Raw genomic sequence first — 14,748 nt, 5'->3', positions numbered from 1 at the left:
TTAGTAAAGCCTGGGCGACCTGCACGTGTCATCCACCCTGTGAGGCTGGGGGCAAAGGGCTAGACAGAGGGTGCAGCTGGGACCACGTGCAAGCTCTGTCCTCACCTGTGGGTCCCAGGACACGGCCCCAGCCCTGGAGCCTACTCTCCTCACCTGTGAGAGGTGTGGGAAGGACAGGTACTGAGCTGGGGGGAGTGGGAGGGAACAGGAGGGGCCGTGTGTCTGGCAGGGCTGTGTGTACAGCAGGGCCACCTGGCCCGCCATTGGAGAAGTTCACACGCACCCCATTCACACACTCAGGAGAGGGGTACAGATTTCTTTTTGTTTTTTGAACTTATCCCTGAATGCTGAATTCTGGAACTCAAAAACACTGACCACTATAAGTTGAATGTAAACCTAAGAAAAAAATACGATTTTTCTTTAGTGCCAAAAGGGAAAAAGGACACTACCCGTCTTCTCTCAGGCATTTCCTTAGGAAAACGTGCCTTCGCAGGGCTCCCTCAGTGTCTCCGACTCTGCAGATCACTTTAAAATCTGAATGAGCCTGGGGCCAGCTGTGCATCCCGTGAATGTCTTTCCAGGAGCCGAGAAGCCTCCTGTGCAACGTGAGCATTAAGTGGGGCCCTGTCTCCCTGCCTTTGTTGGAGTTTTGCTCTAAGAGGTAATTTCCCACTCCTTGAAAAGATGCAAGTAGTTTCACTTTTCTTTTGGGTAAAGACAATGGATGTGTATGTGATGGGCTGTATCCACCTGCATTTAGGAAGGTGAGATTCTCTCTGTCTCTGCGATCTCTTAGCGGTGTTCCTGGTTTGTTGCTTTTCCAATAATAAAACTGTTTTCTTTCTCTTTTACCTTTGTGGGGAGCTTTCTGGGCTGTGTCTCGACACCAGCAAGGGGACAGCAGGGCAGTCTCTGAGTCCGTGAACACCCGGTGCCCAGCACGCGCTGAAAGAACTAGAAATGCCAGTTGAGGCGCCTCAGAACAAAGCTTTTAATACCTCGTCACTGAAACATCCCAGAGGGAAACCAGTTCTTGCCACACACTGATGGCTGGCCTGGATGGTTCAGAGCTGACACTCCAGCCGCCCACTCCGAGGTGACACCAGCCCCACCGTGGTGTCGTCATTGGCAGCAGACGCCCAGGCACACACAGGCGGAGGTGGCCTGCTCTGCTCTGATGCTGGAAAAATGCGATTCGCTGGCCGAGGGTGTCTTTTCATTCCAGAAAGAGCTTCCGGAATTTGCCATAGGTGGCGTTGCTGAAGGTGACTGTAACATCGGCTGCCCCGTCCTCAGGTATCACGTCCACCTGCTGCACAGTTGCCTCCTTGTACAGCCAGCTGGGGACGGAGGAGCACGTTCCATGAAGACCGTGAGGACCCTCCACCCATTTGGTCAGTTTCAGCATAAATACCCTGGAGGACAGCCTAGCCACCCCCAAGCCCCTGCTCAGACCTCCTTGTGTTGCTCAGGGAGGTACAGCCTGTAGCCCAAGAATGTCCATGAGCACATATTAGGCACCTGGTGTACGCAGGCTGAGTCATTAACACAGCTCAGGTCCTTTCAGAAACATCCCAGCTACTTGCAGAAAACAGACCTAGGGTTGCCAGGGTGGAGGGGGGCAGGGGGAGGGATGCTGGGGAGAGGTTGGGTGGGGACACAGGGAATAACTGCAATTTGTGGTGAGGGGCACACAGAGTATTGATCTGATCATCACATCTTGGGCACAGGAGGTGATAGCTCTGTGCTCCATGAATATGCATAATCAATTAAAAAAATAATCCCAGCTGATGCCTGCACATCTAAAGCTGGGGGTGCTCTGCCTGTTTTGTGGCTCTCCCCAAACACCCAAAGGCCCACTTCTGGGCCTGGCGCTGGGACCCAGGTCATCGCCCTTTCCCGCCCACCAAGGCCGCTCACCTGAGCTGGGCCCCTGCCAGGCGGACACGGAGGGTAAGGACCCATCTCCTGGTGGCTCTCAAAACTGACTCTTCCAGCCCAGTTCTCAGTTCCTCCAGCCCATGCCCCAGGAGGGCGGACACAGCCAGGACGTTTGGTTCTGTGGGGCTGTACCTGCCAGGGTAGGACACAGACCTGGAGAGGACACAGACCCGGCTCAGACTCAGGGATGACCTGTCGAGAAGAGGGTCCCCATGTCACCCACCCACAGCCGGCTTGTGACATTTTAATTGGTGCAAGGTGAAGACACCAGCCCCACTGGATGGTTAGGACATGGAAGACTGAAAAGAGGTGGCAGAGGCGGAGGCAAACCCCAGGCTGGGAACGAGGAACTGTCCTGAGATCACCCCTGCCCGCCTGATGGCCACACCTGGGGAACGGGATGCTCAGCCGGCACTGGATCCTTGGCTCACCCGGGCACCAGGTCCACCTTGTTGTGCACTTCCACCGTGGAGTCCAGGAGCGGGGTGGGCAGGCCCAGGCCCTGCAGGGCGGACAGCACACTGGCTTTCTGCAACTCCGTCTCGGGGTGGCTCACATCCCTCACATGGACAATCAGATCCTGCAGGACGGGCCACACGTCAGAGCTGAGGTGAGTCCGACCCCAACCCCACACCCGTGGATGGCCTGCACGGTCACTGCAGGCCGGTGGGGGCAGGAGCTGCCCCGCATGCAGTCTCAGACGGGCACCTGAGGATGGGGGCTGCTGAGGCCACCCATCGCCCCTGCGTCCGGATCCCACCCACTACCCGCCATGACTCGCTTAGGCCACTGCTTGTGTGACACGGGGACCACCACTCGGTGCCTGACTGGTCTCCGGGGCCACAGGTACCGGCTCTGCCCCTCCAGATCCACGGACAAGGTGAGTGCCGGGTGTGACCACCCATCCACTGACACCTCATTCAAAACTTCCAGCTGTTTAATCCTTCTGAAAAATCTTTAAAAAAAATTTTTTTAAGTGATTTCATGTTTTAAAGGATGCTTTTCTTCATTTTAAAAGTATCTGTACATAGGTTCCTTATGGAAAGTCTGGAAAACACAGAAGAGAGGAAAATAAAAGCCACGTGTAATCCTGCCACCAGAAACAGGTGCCACTTACAGTTTAGGGTCTTCATGTCTAGGTTTTGGGGTTTGTTTGGATGTTATGTAAGCTTTTAAAAAATCTTTTCACTTTGGAAAACTTTAAGACTTTCAGAAAACTTGCAGATGGTGGAGTGGGTAGCCCCTGGCCCTTGGCCACCTTTTCCCACAGTCCACCTGTGATGTGAGTGTAGGCACCTGTCCCATTGGAGGGCTGACACTGTTACATGCTTGTCACTCCTCACCTCATTTGATTTCACTAGCTTTCCCTGAAGGCCTCCTGCCCCAATGCCCAGAAGAAACAGATATGTATCGTCCTCACGTCTCAGGCTCCTTGGCTGTGACTGCCTGTAGTTCTTCTGCTCCAATGGCTGTAGGATGTCCTCTGTCTGGAGATTTTCTCAGGTTGACACGGGGTTAAGGGTTTTGGGGGTAGACCACAGAGCAGGGTGTCCCCTTCAGCACCTCATGTCAAAGGCACTTGCTGCCAACCTGACCCTCCATTGGGGAAGCCAATCCTGGCCACCTGGCTGCAGAGTGTTTGTCAGGTGTGTCCCTGTTCAGTGACTCTCTCCCCAATGATGTCCTTCTTGGAAGACGTCACTAAACACAGCCCACACTTGTGGGAAGGGTCCACCTCTTTGAGAGGTTGGAGCTGCATCAGTCACTGTTTTCAGGAGATTTATCTCTTTTCCCCATTGCAGAAACATAATTGAGAAGGAGCTGGAAGTGGCAGGTAGGATCCTCCTCTGGAGCCACCCTAACCCTAACCCTCACCCTAACCCTAACCATAAACCTAACCCTAACCCTCACACTAACCCTCACCCTAACCTTCACCCTCACCCTCACCCTAACCCTCACCCTAACCTTCACCCTCACCGTAACCCTCACCATAACCCTAATCCTAACACTCACCCTAACCCTAACCCTAACTCCTAACCCTAACCCTAACTCCTAACCCTAACCCTAACCCTAACCCTCACCCTCACCCTCACCGTAACCCTTACGCGAACCCTAACACTCACCCTAACCCTAACCCTCACCGTAACCCTAACCCTCACCATCACCCTAACCCTCACCCTAACCCTAACCCTAACCCTCACCCTCACCCTCACCCTAACCCTCACCCTAACCCTAACCCTAAACCTAATCCTCACCCTAACCCTAACTCCTAACCCTAACCCTCACCCTAACCCTCACCCTCACCCTCACCCTAACCCTCACCCTCACCGTAACCGTCACCCTAACCCTAACCCTCACCCTCACCCTAACCCTCACCCTAACCATAACTCCTAACCCTAACCCCTTTGAGATCCCCTGTGGACAGGACCGCGGGGCAAGGCTACGCTAGTGCTGAGAGCCAGATCTGTGCCTCATGACAAGCCTGTAAGGCCGGTCACGACCTGAGAGACTGCTCTTCAGGACTCGAGGCTTCTTGACTGACGCATGCGCAGTACCCAGAATGGCGAATGCCTGAAGTTTTGGGCAGGATCGTCCACCAGGCGGGAAAGAAGTGGTGCCTATTACTGACAGGTTTAGGTTCCGCCCTACTCCCCGCCCCTTTATCCCCTCCTGATCGCTTATTGGCAGGAGCTCGGATTGGCGGTTTGGTGGTACCGGCGGCTGCGTGGCCGTTTCAACGGTCGTCTCCCTCCTGAGAGGATCCGAGCGGGCGCCAGGCCAGGGTGGGCCGCGCGGCAGGAGAAAGCCAGGGAGACTGACAGGAACTCGGGAAGTCTTTGCCGTGCAGTAAGAAACCCTTGTAAACCTTCAGCCCAAGACCTTCAAATTTCAGCCTGGGAAACCCCAGATCCCCTGATCCCAAAGAGACCTCGAATCCGCTAACCTGGACCGACCTCAAACCCCCTCGGCCTGAGACCCCGACGCACCTCAGCTTCAGACACCTTCAAATCTACCGTTCACCCACAGGAACGCCAAATCCTCTAATGCTTAGAGCCCAAACACCCTAAGCCTGAGGAATTACAATTCCCCTCAGCCTAAGGCACCCCAACCCCCTCAGCCTGGGAAACCCTAAATACCGCAGCCACAGAGAGACCAATTTTCCCCAACCTTAGAGATCCTGCTCAGCCTGGAAACGTCCTTCAGCTTCAAAGACCCCCAAATAACGTCAGTGTCAGAGAGCCTAATGCCCCCTAATGAGAGACCCCAAATCTCCTTAGCCTGAGAGACCCCGAGTTTCCTCAGCCTCAAAAATGCCACATCCTCTCATCCTGAGAGACCCCAAATTCACTTTACCTGATGAATCCCAAAGCCTCTCAACCTGAGCATCCCAAATCTCTTCAGCACGAAAGACCCAAAATCTTGTCCTGAAAAACCCCAAATACTATCAGCCTGAGAGACCCCAAATCCCCTCGACCTGAGAAACCCCCAGAACCTCAGCCTGAGAGACCCCAAATCTCATTGGCCTTGGAGACCCCAAATCTCCTCAGCCTGAGGGATTGCTGCTCCTTAGAGATCCAGGCTGCTTTACTCCCAGAGTTTTCCAGAATCTCCTGGTGGAGATCCCGGAAGCCTTCCTATGAGAAATGTTCATTTCCTCTCGCTGGAGGAGATCCCCGCTGGTCAGTGTAACCTGAGTCCCACCAGTCAGGGGGCCTCAAGGTCTCCATGGGACTCCCCTAGCCCTCACACCTCAGGAATCCCCTTGAAGACCCCTAGCCTTGACCCTCAGTCACCTTTGCCACCCTTCCTCAGATGCGTCAAGATGCAGGGGAACTGAAACAAAACAGCTTACATTAGGTGGTCTGTGATGGCCAGCAGAGACCCCCCCCATCCCGTCAATAGCCCTCAGACCTCCCCAACACCCTCCAGTCCTTGCAGGGTCCCCACATCTTCCTGGTCTGGACACCCTGGCCAAGTGGAGAAGACAGAGCCTGGCTCTGGGCAGTGGTCTGGGCTCTGGCCCCCTCTCAACAACCTCTCTTTCCACAGGAGCTTTGGCCTTGCAGCTGGGAGACTCACGGGACCTTCTCCGCCTTGGAGGTGGAGCAGGGCCTGCCATCCTGTCCCAGCACCATGAGCTCCAACAGCTCCCCGGAGGAGAACCCTGAGGGAGATGCAGGGAGAACAGGGCGGAAGCCCACGGTGAGAGGTGGGGGAAGTCGAGCGAAGCTCCAAGCAGGATTTGTACGAAGGATGGAGAGGGGGTACTAGTGACAAGCAGCTGGTGTCTGGAGGGCCGCAGACTTGTGGCCTGCAACTCTGTGTGACCCTGGCTGTGCATGTGCATGCAATGCGGACAATTGGTCCTGTCTGGGACATGAGGGAGAAAAGGACACTAGAATCAAACTCTCTGTGTTGGGGAGAGCTAGGAAAATGCTGTGTTCTCTCAAACAGGACACAATCTGGGGAGGGAGGTAACGAACATCTTTATCCTTGTTTCACAGAGACCACCCCAAGACCCCAGGCTATGTTCTGCTGGTTAAGATTACAAGGCAGAAGAAAAGGCCCCACTCGATCTTGTGATGTGTGCAGTAAATCACTGATGAACTATGTTATTTTCTCTAGGCTAAAGATGCTTCCAAAGACATTTCCATATACTTCTCCAAGGAAGAATGGGCAGAGATGGGAGAACTGGAGAAAATTCACTATAGGAATGTGAGAAGGAACGATAATGTGCTGATTAATTTAGGTAACTTCAAGTGCTGGTTGCAGACTGGCCTGCGAAATATAAAACAGGTCTTCTGTCCCCGTATTATTTTGGCTCTCTCTTAGGCAGCTGCATGTGCCCACAGTTCCCTTCTGTATGGAGACAAATCTGGAGGGGAAATTTTGTTCTTCTTCATCTTTTTTTTTTTTTTTTTTGTCAGTGCACAGCTGAGTATCAGCACTAGTCATGCAGAGCTCACATCTTGACCTTGTTCAAGACTCTCCCAGCACGCGCTGAGCCACACTGGCTTTGTGGTGCTTTCCATTGCCACCACCCTTTGTTCCTCCTCTCACCTCTTCTCTTTTAGGACAAAGATTTGGCTTCTTTCCAGGTCTCAGAGCCTCTCAACCAGCTTTCCTGTGTCACCGAAGGCAGACCAAGCACCATGTGGATGACACTGAGGATTCTGATGAAGAATGGACACCTCGGCAGAAAGGTGAGGGGCCAGGAGGAATTAGAGGTGACCTCCTGAAACCATCCTGGGTTGATGTCTCGGCTTTATCTCAGGAGTTAACAAAGGAGACCATGTTCTCTCAAAAACCTAAATGTTCAACAAACAAGCAAGGTGCAGTACAGTATATACAGTAAGAGGCTATTCATATAAAGGTTTTAAACCTGTAAAATAATTACATATTTTATTTACAGATACAGTAATAAGTGCTAAATTTATAAAAATCTGAATGTGAGTAAGAAATACCAAACTCAGAAGTTATTATCACAAGAGAAGGAGGAAGGGCTGGCAGGTGGCTTCACTGCGTCATAGTTAGCTCTTTTGTCTGTTTTATGTCTATTTTTGAATTTTGAAATAAAAAGTCGAAATGAAAACATTTCAACCAGCTGTGTCCGAATGTTGAAATGGGACTGGATGGTGACGGATTTATAGGTTTTCCAGCATTATTCTCCACACTGTTCTATATGTTTAAAGTTTATCATTCTTTAAAGTAATAAAAGAAAGACTGGTTTTGCTAGACATTGTTAATTAATCAGCGGGAAATTAACTAAACTTTCATTGAACTGTAAATCCACCAAAAAGCTTTCTAACCCTAATGTCTTAATAGTTCAGTTATTGGATCAACGGTCTTAGAAGAAGACATGACTAACCCCATGGTTTGTCATACATCATTATCTGGACTCAGTTGATCCCCACCTTAGTCAGTTTATCGTCTCTTATCGAGAAATCTTGTGGGATTTCTACAAGAATTTTTTTTTTCCTTTTGAGATTTTTTATGAGAAATCACACAACGTCAACTTACCCTTCCTAACAATTTTTGAGTGTTTGATATTATTAACTATATACACACTGATGTGCAAGAAACTGCTAGAACTTTTTCATCTTGCATGACTAAAGCTACACCCGTTGAACAACAACACACCATTTCCTCCTGCCCCAGTTCTTGGCAAAAATTCTACTTTGTTTCTATGAATTTGATTACTTTAGATACCTCATATAAGTGAACCATGCCATATTTGTCTTATTGTGACTGGCTTCTTTAACTTATCAAAATGTCTTCAAGGTTTATCCACGTCATAGCACTGGCAGGGTTTCTTTATGTTCTAAGGCTGAATAATAGCCCATTGTATTTATATACCACATTTTCTATATCTATTCACTTGTTGACGGATATTTAGGTTGCTTCCACCTCTTGGGGGAAATCTCTCTCTTCCTCTTCTTGTAAAAGCACTAATCTCATCATGAGGGCCCCACCCTCATGAACTCATCTAACCCGAATTACTTCCCCAAAGCTCCATCTCCCAATATTATCACACCAGGAATTAGAATTTCAACATATGAATTTTGGAGGAGCAAAATCCAGTCATAGCACCCATTTTTTAACTGAGTTTTTTTTGTTGTTGTTGAGTTGTAGGAGTTCTTTACATATTCTAGGTATTAACCCTTTATCAGACATATGGTTTGTAAATATTTTCTCTCATTCTGTAGGTCGCCTTTTCACTCCACTGATTTTTTCTTTCAGTGCTCAGAAGTTTTCAGGCTTTACATAGTCCTCTTTGTCTATTTTTGCTTTTGTCACTGATGCTTTTGGTGTCATTTCCAAGGAATCATGGCCAAATTCGATTTCTTGAAGCTTTCTCCCATGTCTTCTTCTTGGAGTTTTATACTTTTGGGTGTTAGATTAAGGTCTTTAATCTATTTTGATGTTATTCTTGTATGTAGTGTAAGATAAGGGTCAATCTCCATTCTTTTGCATATGGCGATCCAGTTTTCCCCATACTGTCTCTTGAAGAGACTGTCCTTTCCTCCATTGTGTGGTTTTGTTTAGCGTTTTTTCATGAAAGTTAAGCCAATTCATTTTTTAAAAGATAAATGTAATGGAAACCTTGTGAACACAAGATGAAGCAGAGATGAGGTTTGGTGTTGTTTTCTTTGCTTTTTGGTGGGTGACCATTTACCTCAGTTGGTGAGAGAGTGGTGTTAACACCAAGATACAGGGTTCTATTTTTAAAAAACATTTTAAGAAAATTAGCAATGCCTCCAATAGAAGCAAAGGTCTTAATGTTACTTCAGAAACCGTTTTCAAATCACCCTTGGATAATACTTGGAATTGTCACTCTAGTTCAGAATTCTCTGTCCCTAATGAGAATCTTCTGAGCTGGCAAATATTTACCGACCAAAACACTGATTTCTCATCACCTTTTAGTCAAACCTCCTCGGGCGGCCTTCAGAGTGGGACAGAGTAAACACCAGAAGGTGAGTAACTGAAAAATCCTATCGACAAGTCCATCTTCCTCATGGAAGATCCAAACGCATGTAAGGGAAGGAGAATGTGCAGAGTATCCTAGGACTGCTGCCTTTCTTTTCTGATCTCTTCAGCACAATGTCTGACATCATCATTTTAAGAGTTAATAAGAAGAGCAACAATAATCACTACCACTCGTTTTATTTTTGCAATATTTCAGACTTTATTTTAAGCATTTTATATGAATAAACTCACTCAAACCTTACAACTATAACTATAACCATTTTGTGGATGAAAAAACTGAGCTACAGAAATGTTTGAGATCACAGTCAGTAGTGGTTCAGTCTAATCCAATACTCCTTCATTCTCTAAAGTACTTACAAGCTCATTAAAACTTTCGTGTTTTGTAAAGTTCATGCTGCCTTACCCGGACACCTTTACATTATTCATCGGACTGATTATTTCAACCTAATTCTTGTCTGCTGTGCTAAGTGAGAGATACGCTAAGACACTCTGAGGGAAACTTGCAAATATACAGTCAATTTGCACTGCGCACGGTCCCAGAGGAAGACGGAGATAGTTCCTACTCTCTCACAAGGGATGCATTCAGATGTGAGAAAGTTGCTCCAGGCCCTGAGAAGTTTGAGGTTTGACTGAGAAACAACAGATAGGAAAATGACTTAGCACTTCATGTATTTTACACTATCCAGTAGAAATGCATCCTGGTACTGATTTTAAACTCTCCTTCCTGTAGGAAGAAGTAACTACTCCTTTCTCTGGGCCCAAATTAGGCAAATGTCATGCTGTTTCGAATCATTTATTTAGCCTGCTGCTTCTGTATTGTGAGCTCTTTGAGAGCATGGTCCATACCCGATTTTTCTCAGGAGTCCCAGGCGAGGCTTAGAGCCCCTGAGGGCCCCCTGAATGTTTTCTGAATGATTCCAAGTTTTGCAAATTAAAATACGTGTAACAGGGTCAAGTAATGCTGAAGATAATATCTTTGAATTAGATTTCAACTGTAGAGATGGTTGAGGAGGTAAATCGATGTCGGGACTATAAGAGAAATTATTAATCTCATGTTTGCACTGTATTTAACAACTCACAAAACACTTTGGTGAACATTATTGCATTTCATGTTCACTATACCATTAAGAATGAGAATGCATGCCAATTTATGGATCAGAAAGCTGAGTAGAATTAACTAATAGTACACCCTTACTTAAGTAGAATTGGTACAGGAACCAGTTCATTCAATTCCAAAGTTAAATATTCCTTCCAGGTTATGGCAGTTTGCAACTCTTAGCATCACTTTCTTAGTTGTCTGCATACATTTATACCAACTGTTTCTTCTCTTCCCAACCTCACTGTTCATTTTCTAGATGTGTGTTGTACCCTCTGTGCTTTTCTACATTTCTCTTTCCATCAAAAGTCTACTAGTTCATAGAAGATCCCCTCTTTTTCTCTATAAGCCCCTACCTCCTTCTTTCACAGACCTGGTTGAGTCTCCGGCTAGTATTCCAAAATATTCTCCCTCCCTCACTCTCACATATATAGAGAAAGTTGAAAGAAAAGAGCCTTAAGACATGGGTTCTAGTCCTGGAGTCACTACCCAATCAGGCCTTTCCCTTTCTCTCTGGTATTCAGACACTCCAGGTTTTTCAAGGGACTGTTGAACAAAACTCCTACATGTGAAAACATGTTGCAAGCCCTAAGAAACTAAATAAATGTATGTTGGTTTTTAATATGTGACTCTCACATTAAAGGGAATGTCCAGGGCACTGTTAAGTAATGAATCTAGTTTGAAGAAATTGCCCGGAACAACAGATTTACTGAACACAAGTGACTCAGAGAAGGCCCAGAAACGAGTGTCCCCTCCTGCAGAAGCAAGTACCTCCAGATGGCACTCTAGACAAAAATTGGGTAAGAGAAAATAATTTGGGGACTTTATCCCCTCTAGGTCCTTTAGAAAAGTTGATGAGTATGGTCTAGATATGTGGGGTAGACTTTCAATAGGCCTGCACTTAAGCTGGACTATGCTGAGACCAGAAGTTAGGTACTGTACTGAATAGCATGTGGGAACACCAACTCTGAAGTCACACGCTTGTTTTAATCCACGCAGAATCATTAGGGCCTTGGGCAGACATTATAAATTCTCTGCACTCCTTAAAGCTAATCTGTAAAATGAAGATAAACACATGTAGCTCATATATGTTTTAAAAGCATTAAATTAAATATAAAAGAACTGATACATACATCTGTGATAATAGAGACCACATTTTCTTATTGTACATCCATGCCTTTGTTCCATGCCTAATATGTAATGCACGCTCAACAAATATTTTGTGGATAAATAAATGCATGAATGAACTGTTTTGTAAGTAGAAAGTTTGGGAGGTTCAATCTGATCATGGGAATCCAGAAACTAAAATTGACTTATGCATCTGTAGTCAGTGTGGAGTTTTAGTCTCTCTGAAATAATAGTTAAGAGGTACTGAAGGGGTGGGGAGCCAGAGTATGTAGAAGGATAGATAATAATTTGATGGTAAGAGATTTCACATCTTCTGAAAAAACAGAAACAAACACTCCAGACTCCTAACTTCACTCACTTACTCTTCTCCAATGTAGAACTCGAGAGAAAGGAGATTGAAATGAAGGTGTACAGCCTGCGAGAAAGAAAGGGTCGGTCATACAAAGAGGTCGATGAGCCTCAGGATGATGACTACCTGTGTAAGTGACCCTTTTGGCCCACTCATGGAGAAGGCTATGTCCTGGTACAATAATTTTATCTTGTTGTTTGACCCCAAATCATTCCTTTACTCTGGTGTCTTGGATTGAGGCTAAATTATGTAACTGCTGGGCTCTTTCTGAAGCTCTTTATATCCAGGAACACGCACTATACTTTTCCAAATCCCTGCTGCTCTCGCCTCCAGATTGTGAGAAATGCCAGGACTTCTTCATCGACAGCTGTGCGGCTCATGGACCCCCTACATTTGTAAAGGACAGTGCAGTGGACAAGGGGCATCCCAACTACTCAGCCCTCACTTTGCCCTCTGGGCTGAGAATTGGGCCATCGGGCATCCCTGAGGCCGGGCTTGGAGTATGGAATGAGGCATCCGATCTGCCATTGGATCTGCACTTTGGCCCCTTTGAGGGCCAGATCACAGAAGATGAAGAGGCAGCCAACAGTGGCTACTCCTGGATGGTGAGAAGGGCCTATCTTACCCCATCTTCTGGCTTCCTATATCCCTTCTGTGCCTTTGGTGGGACATCACCTTCTACATGCTAGAACATGGATAGTGGCAACATGGTTAGCTCTGTGTACTTAGTGGTCTTTGCATGAACCTGGAACTACTATTTAAAGGTCAGAGGGTGAGTGGGAGAAAAGTGGCACAGAGACAAAAAAGTGCATTCTCCCTATGGGGCCTCAGCTCTGACTGGACAAATCAACTCAGATGTGTAGATGATGCTGAGGAGTACACAGCATGTGTCACCATTGGCGGCTGAATCCATGCAGGCTCAAATGCATGGATGACAGTAGAATAAAATAATTCTGATTATTACCTGCCCCTCAACCCCCAAAATGACTAACTTATTTTTCTGAAACTCAGATCACCAAGGGGAGAAACCGCTATGAGTATGTGGATGGAAAGGACAAATCTCGGGCCAACTGGATGAGGTAAGGCCAATAGGTTTCGGGTTCCAGCAGGGACACTCATCTCTCTCAAGCTCAGCTTCTTTCCTCCTCAGCATGCCTCCCTCGATGGTTTTTACACTCTCTGTTCTCCTTACAATGTTCTTTCATATTATGAACATCCAGGAAAAAAAGAGATAAAATATAAATATTACCATTTCTTTTATGAAAAAACTAAATCTCTATGATAGACAAAATTGGGGCACCAGGATAAACGCTGAGGAGCCTAGATTCATTGGGGATGCTGGATTCACACTTTAATTTATCTAATCAGCATTTATTAAGCACTTACTATATTCTTGTTTAGAAAATGGAGTACATCACATGAACAGATCACACAACCCATGCCCTCATGGAGGACTATTGCGGGCAGATGTGAAACATTTGGTTATAGGAGAAGTACACAAGGCCAAGACAACCTAAAACAAGGGACCTTTAATCTGTGAGGGCAGGAAATCTTGCCAGCTTCAATGAAATTAAAACCTGAAGCCTGAGAAGTGAGCTGCAGGGTGGTCACGGGCCTCTGTGCTGCATGGACCAGCCCCTTTCCATGAGGGGCTCTTATTTTATTAGAAGATAAGAATATGGACATGCTGTTATTATTCTGTATTATCATGCTAGGACAAAGGGACCTCTAAGTTTCTATGGGAACCCAGGGAGGCAGGTGAATGGCACCTAGGTAAACTATGGGAGATTAGAGAAAGGTCTCTTAAAAGAAGATAGACTTGGGGTGAGTATAGAATAATGTGAGCTAATCTAGAAGCGGAGTACATGACTGATTAAACAGCAAATTCTGTGGTATAAGTAGAAATCGATTGAGAGTTTAGAGAAGTGAGAAGTCAGTGTTTTATGGCCAATCAAGGTGGAAGTAAGTCTGGAATTGGGCTTTGAAGAATGGTTAAGTAGGCAAGGGGGGAAAAGCATTCCAGGCAGGATGAGCACCATAAGCAGGACTTGGAGAAAGAGGCTTAGGTATGAACAGCAGGTTCCTGGAGGAGGGTAACGGCATGGGCAGTCACAGCATGGGGGCCTTGACCGTCTGGTGACAAGCCCAACACGGCCCTGGCAGGTAGTGGAGACTCACTGCCTGTTATTTTCTGTCCCTTTGTCTGCCTCAACCCCAGGTATGTGAACTGTGCCCGGGATGATGAGGAGCAGAACCTGGTGGCCTTTCAATACCACGGGCAGATCTTCTATCGAACTTGCCAGGTCATCAGGCCGGGCTGTGAACTGCTGGTCTGGTACGGAGATGAATACGGCCAGGAGCTGGGTATCAAGCGGGACAGCAAGTGGAAGAAAGAGCTCACAGCAGGGAGAGGTGGGCACCACTATTATTCTTTAAATAGAACAGAAGAGAAAGAATTCTCCTTGGGAATTTTCATGGTACAACTCTTAAGTAGAGTAAAATGCAGTCTAAAGATGGAAAAATTTCAAATCAGGTGCTTCTGAAATTAAGGATTCATTTCATTTGCCTTTGACTCTTAGGGACAATTTATATTTTGAAATTTTTGTTCTGATTTTATTTTTTAACTTCTTTGTATGAAAAATATATAACAACATATAGTCCTGACAGGCTTAGAGACAAAGAACAAGTCTCAAGCACCTACCAGCTCTTTCATCAAGGCAGTTTCTTCTGGCTCTTTTAATTGTTT

General features: G+C 46.8%; 1 protein-coding gene across 1 annotated transcript; it reads left to right on the top strand.

The window, feature by feature from the left end:
* Positions 1 to 2,713: 2,713 nt before the first annotated feature.
* Positions 2,714 to 14,473, top strand: LOC134368981 (histone-lysine N-methyltransferase PRDM7-like; the record flags this gene model as incomplete). The annotated part of the gene is made up of 9 exons (XM_063085211.1): positions 2,714 to 2,821; positions 4,630 to 4,788; positions 5,992 to 6,144; positions 7,017 to 7,145; positions 11,169 to 11,325; positions 12,031 to 12,132; positions 12,336 to 12,607; positions 13,014 to 13,081; positions 14,221 to 14,473. Coding segments are annotated over exons 1-9 (1,401 nt in total), but the record flags the coding sequence as incomplete, so codon positions are not given.
* Between the last annotated feature and the right edge of the window lie 275 nt (positions 14,474 to 14,748).

This window comes from Cynocephalus volans, chromosome Y (assembly GCF_027409185.1).
Source record: "Cynocephalus volans isolate mCynVol1 chromosome Y, mCynVol1.pri, whole genome shotgun sequence".
Taxonomy (NCBI): Eukaryota; Metazoa; Chordata; class Mammalia; order Dermoptera; family Cynocephalidae; genus Cynocephalus; species Cynocephalus volans.
Note: the sequence above shows the minus strand (reverse complement) of the source record. Positions and strands in the feature narration are given on the sequence as shown.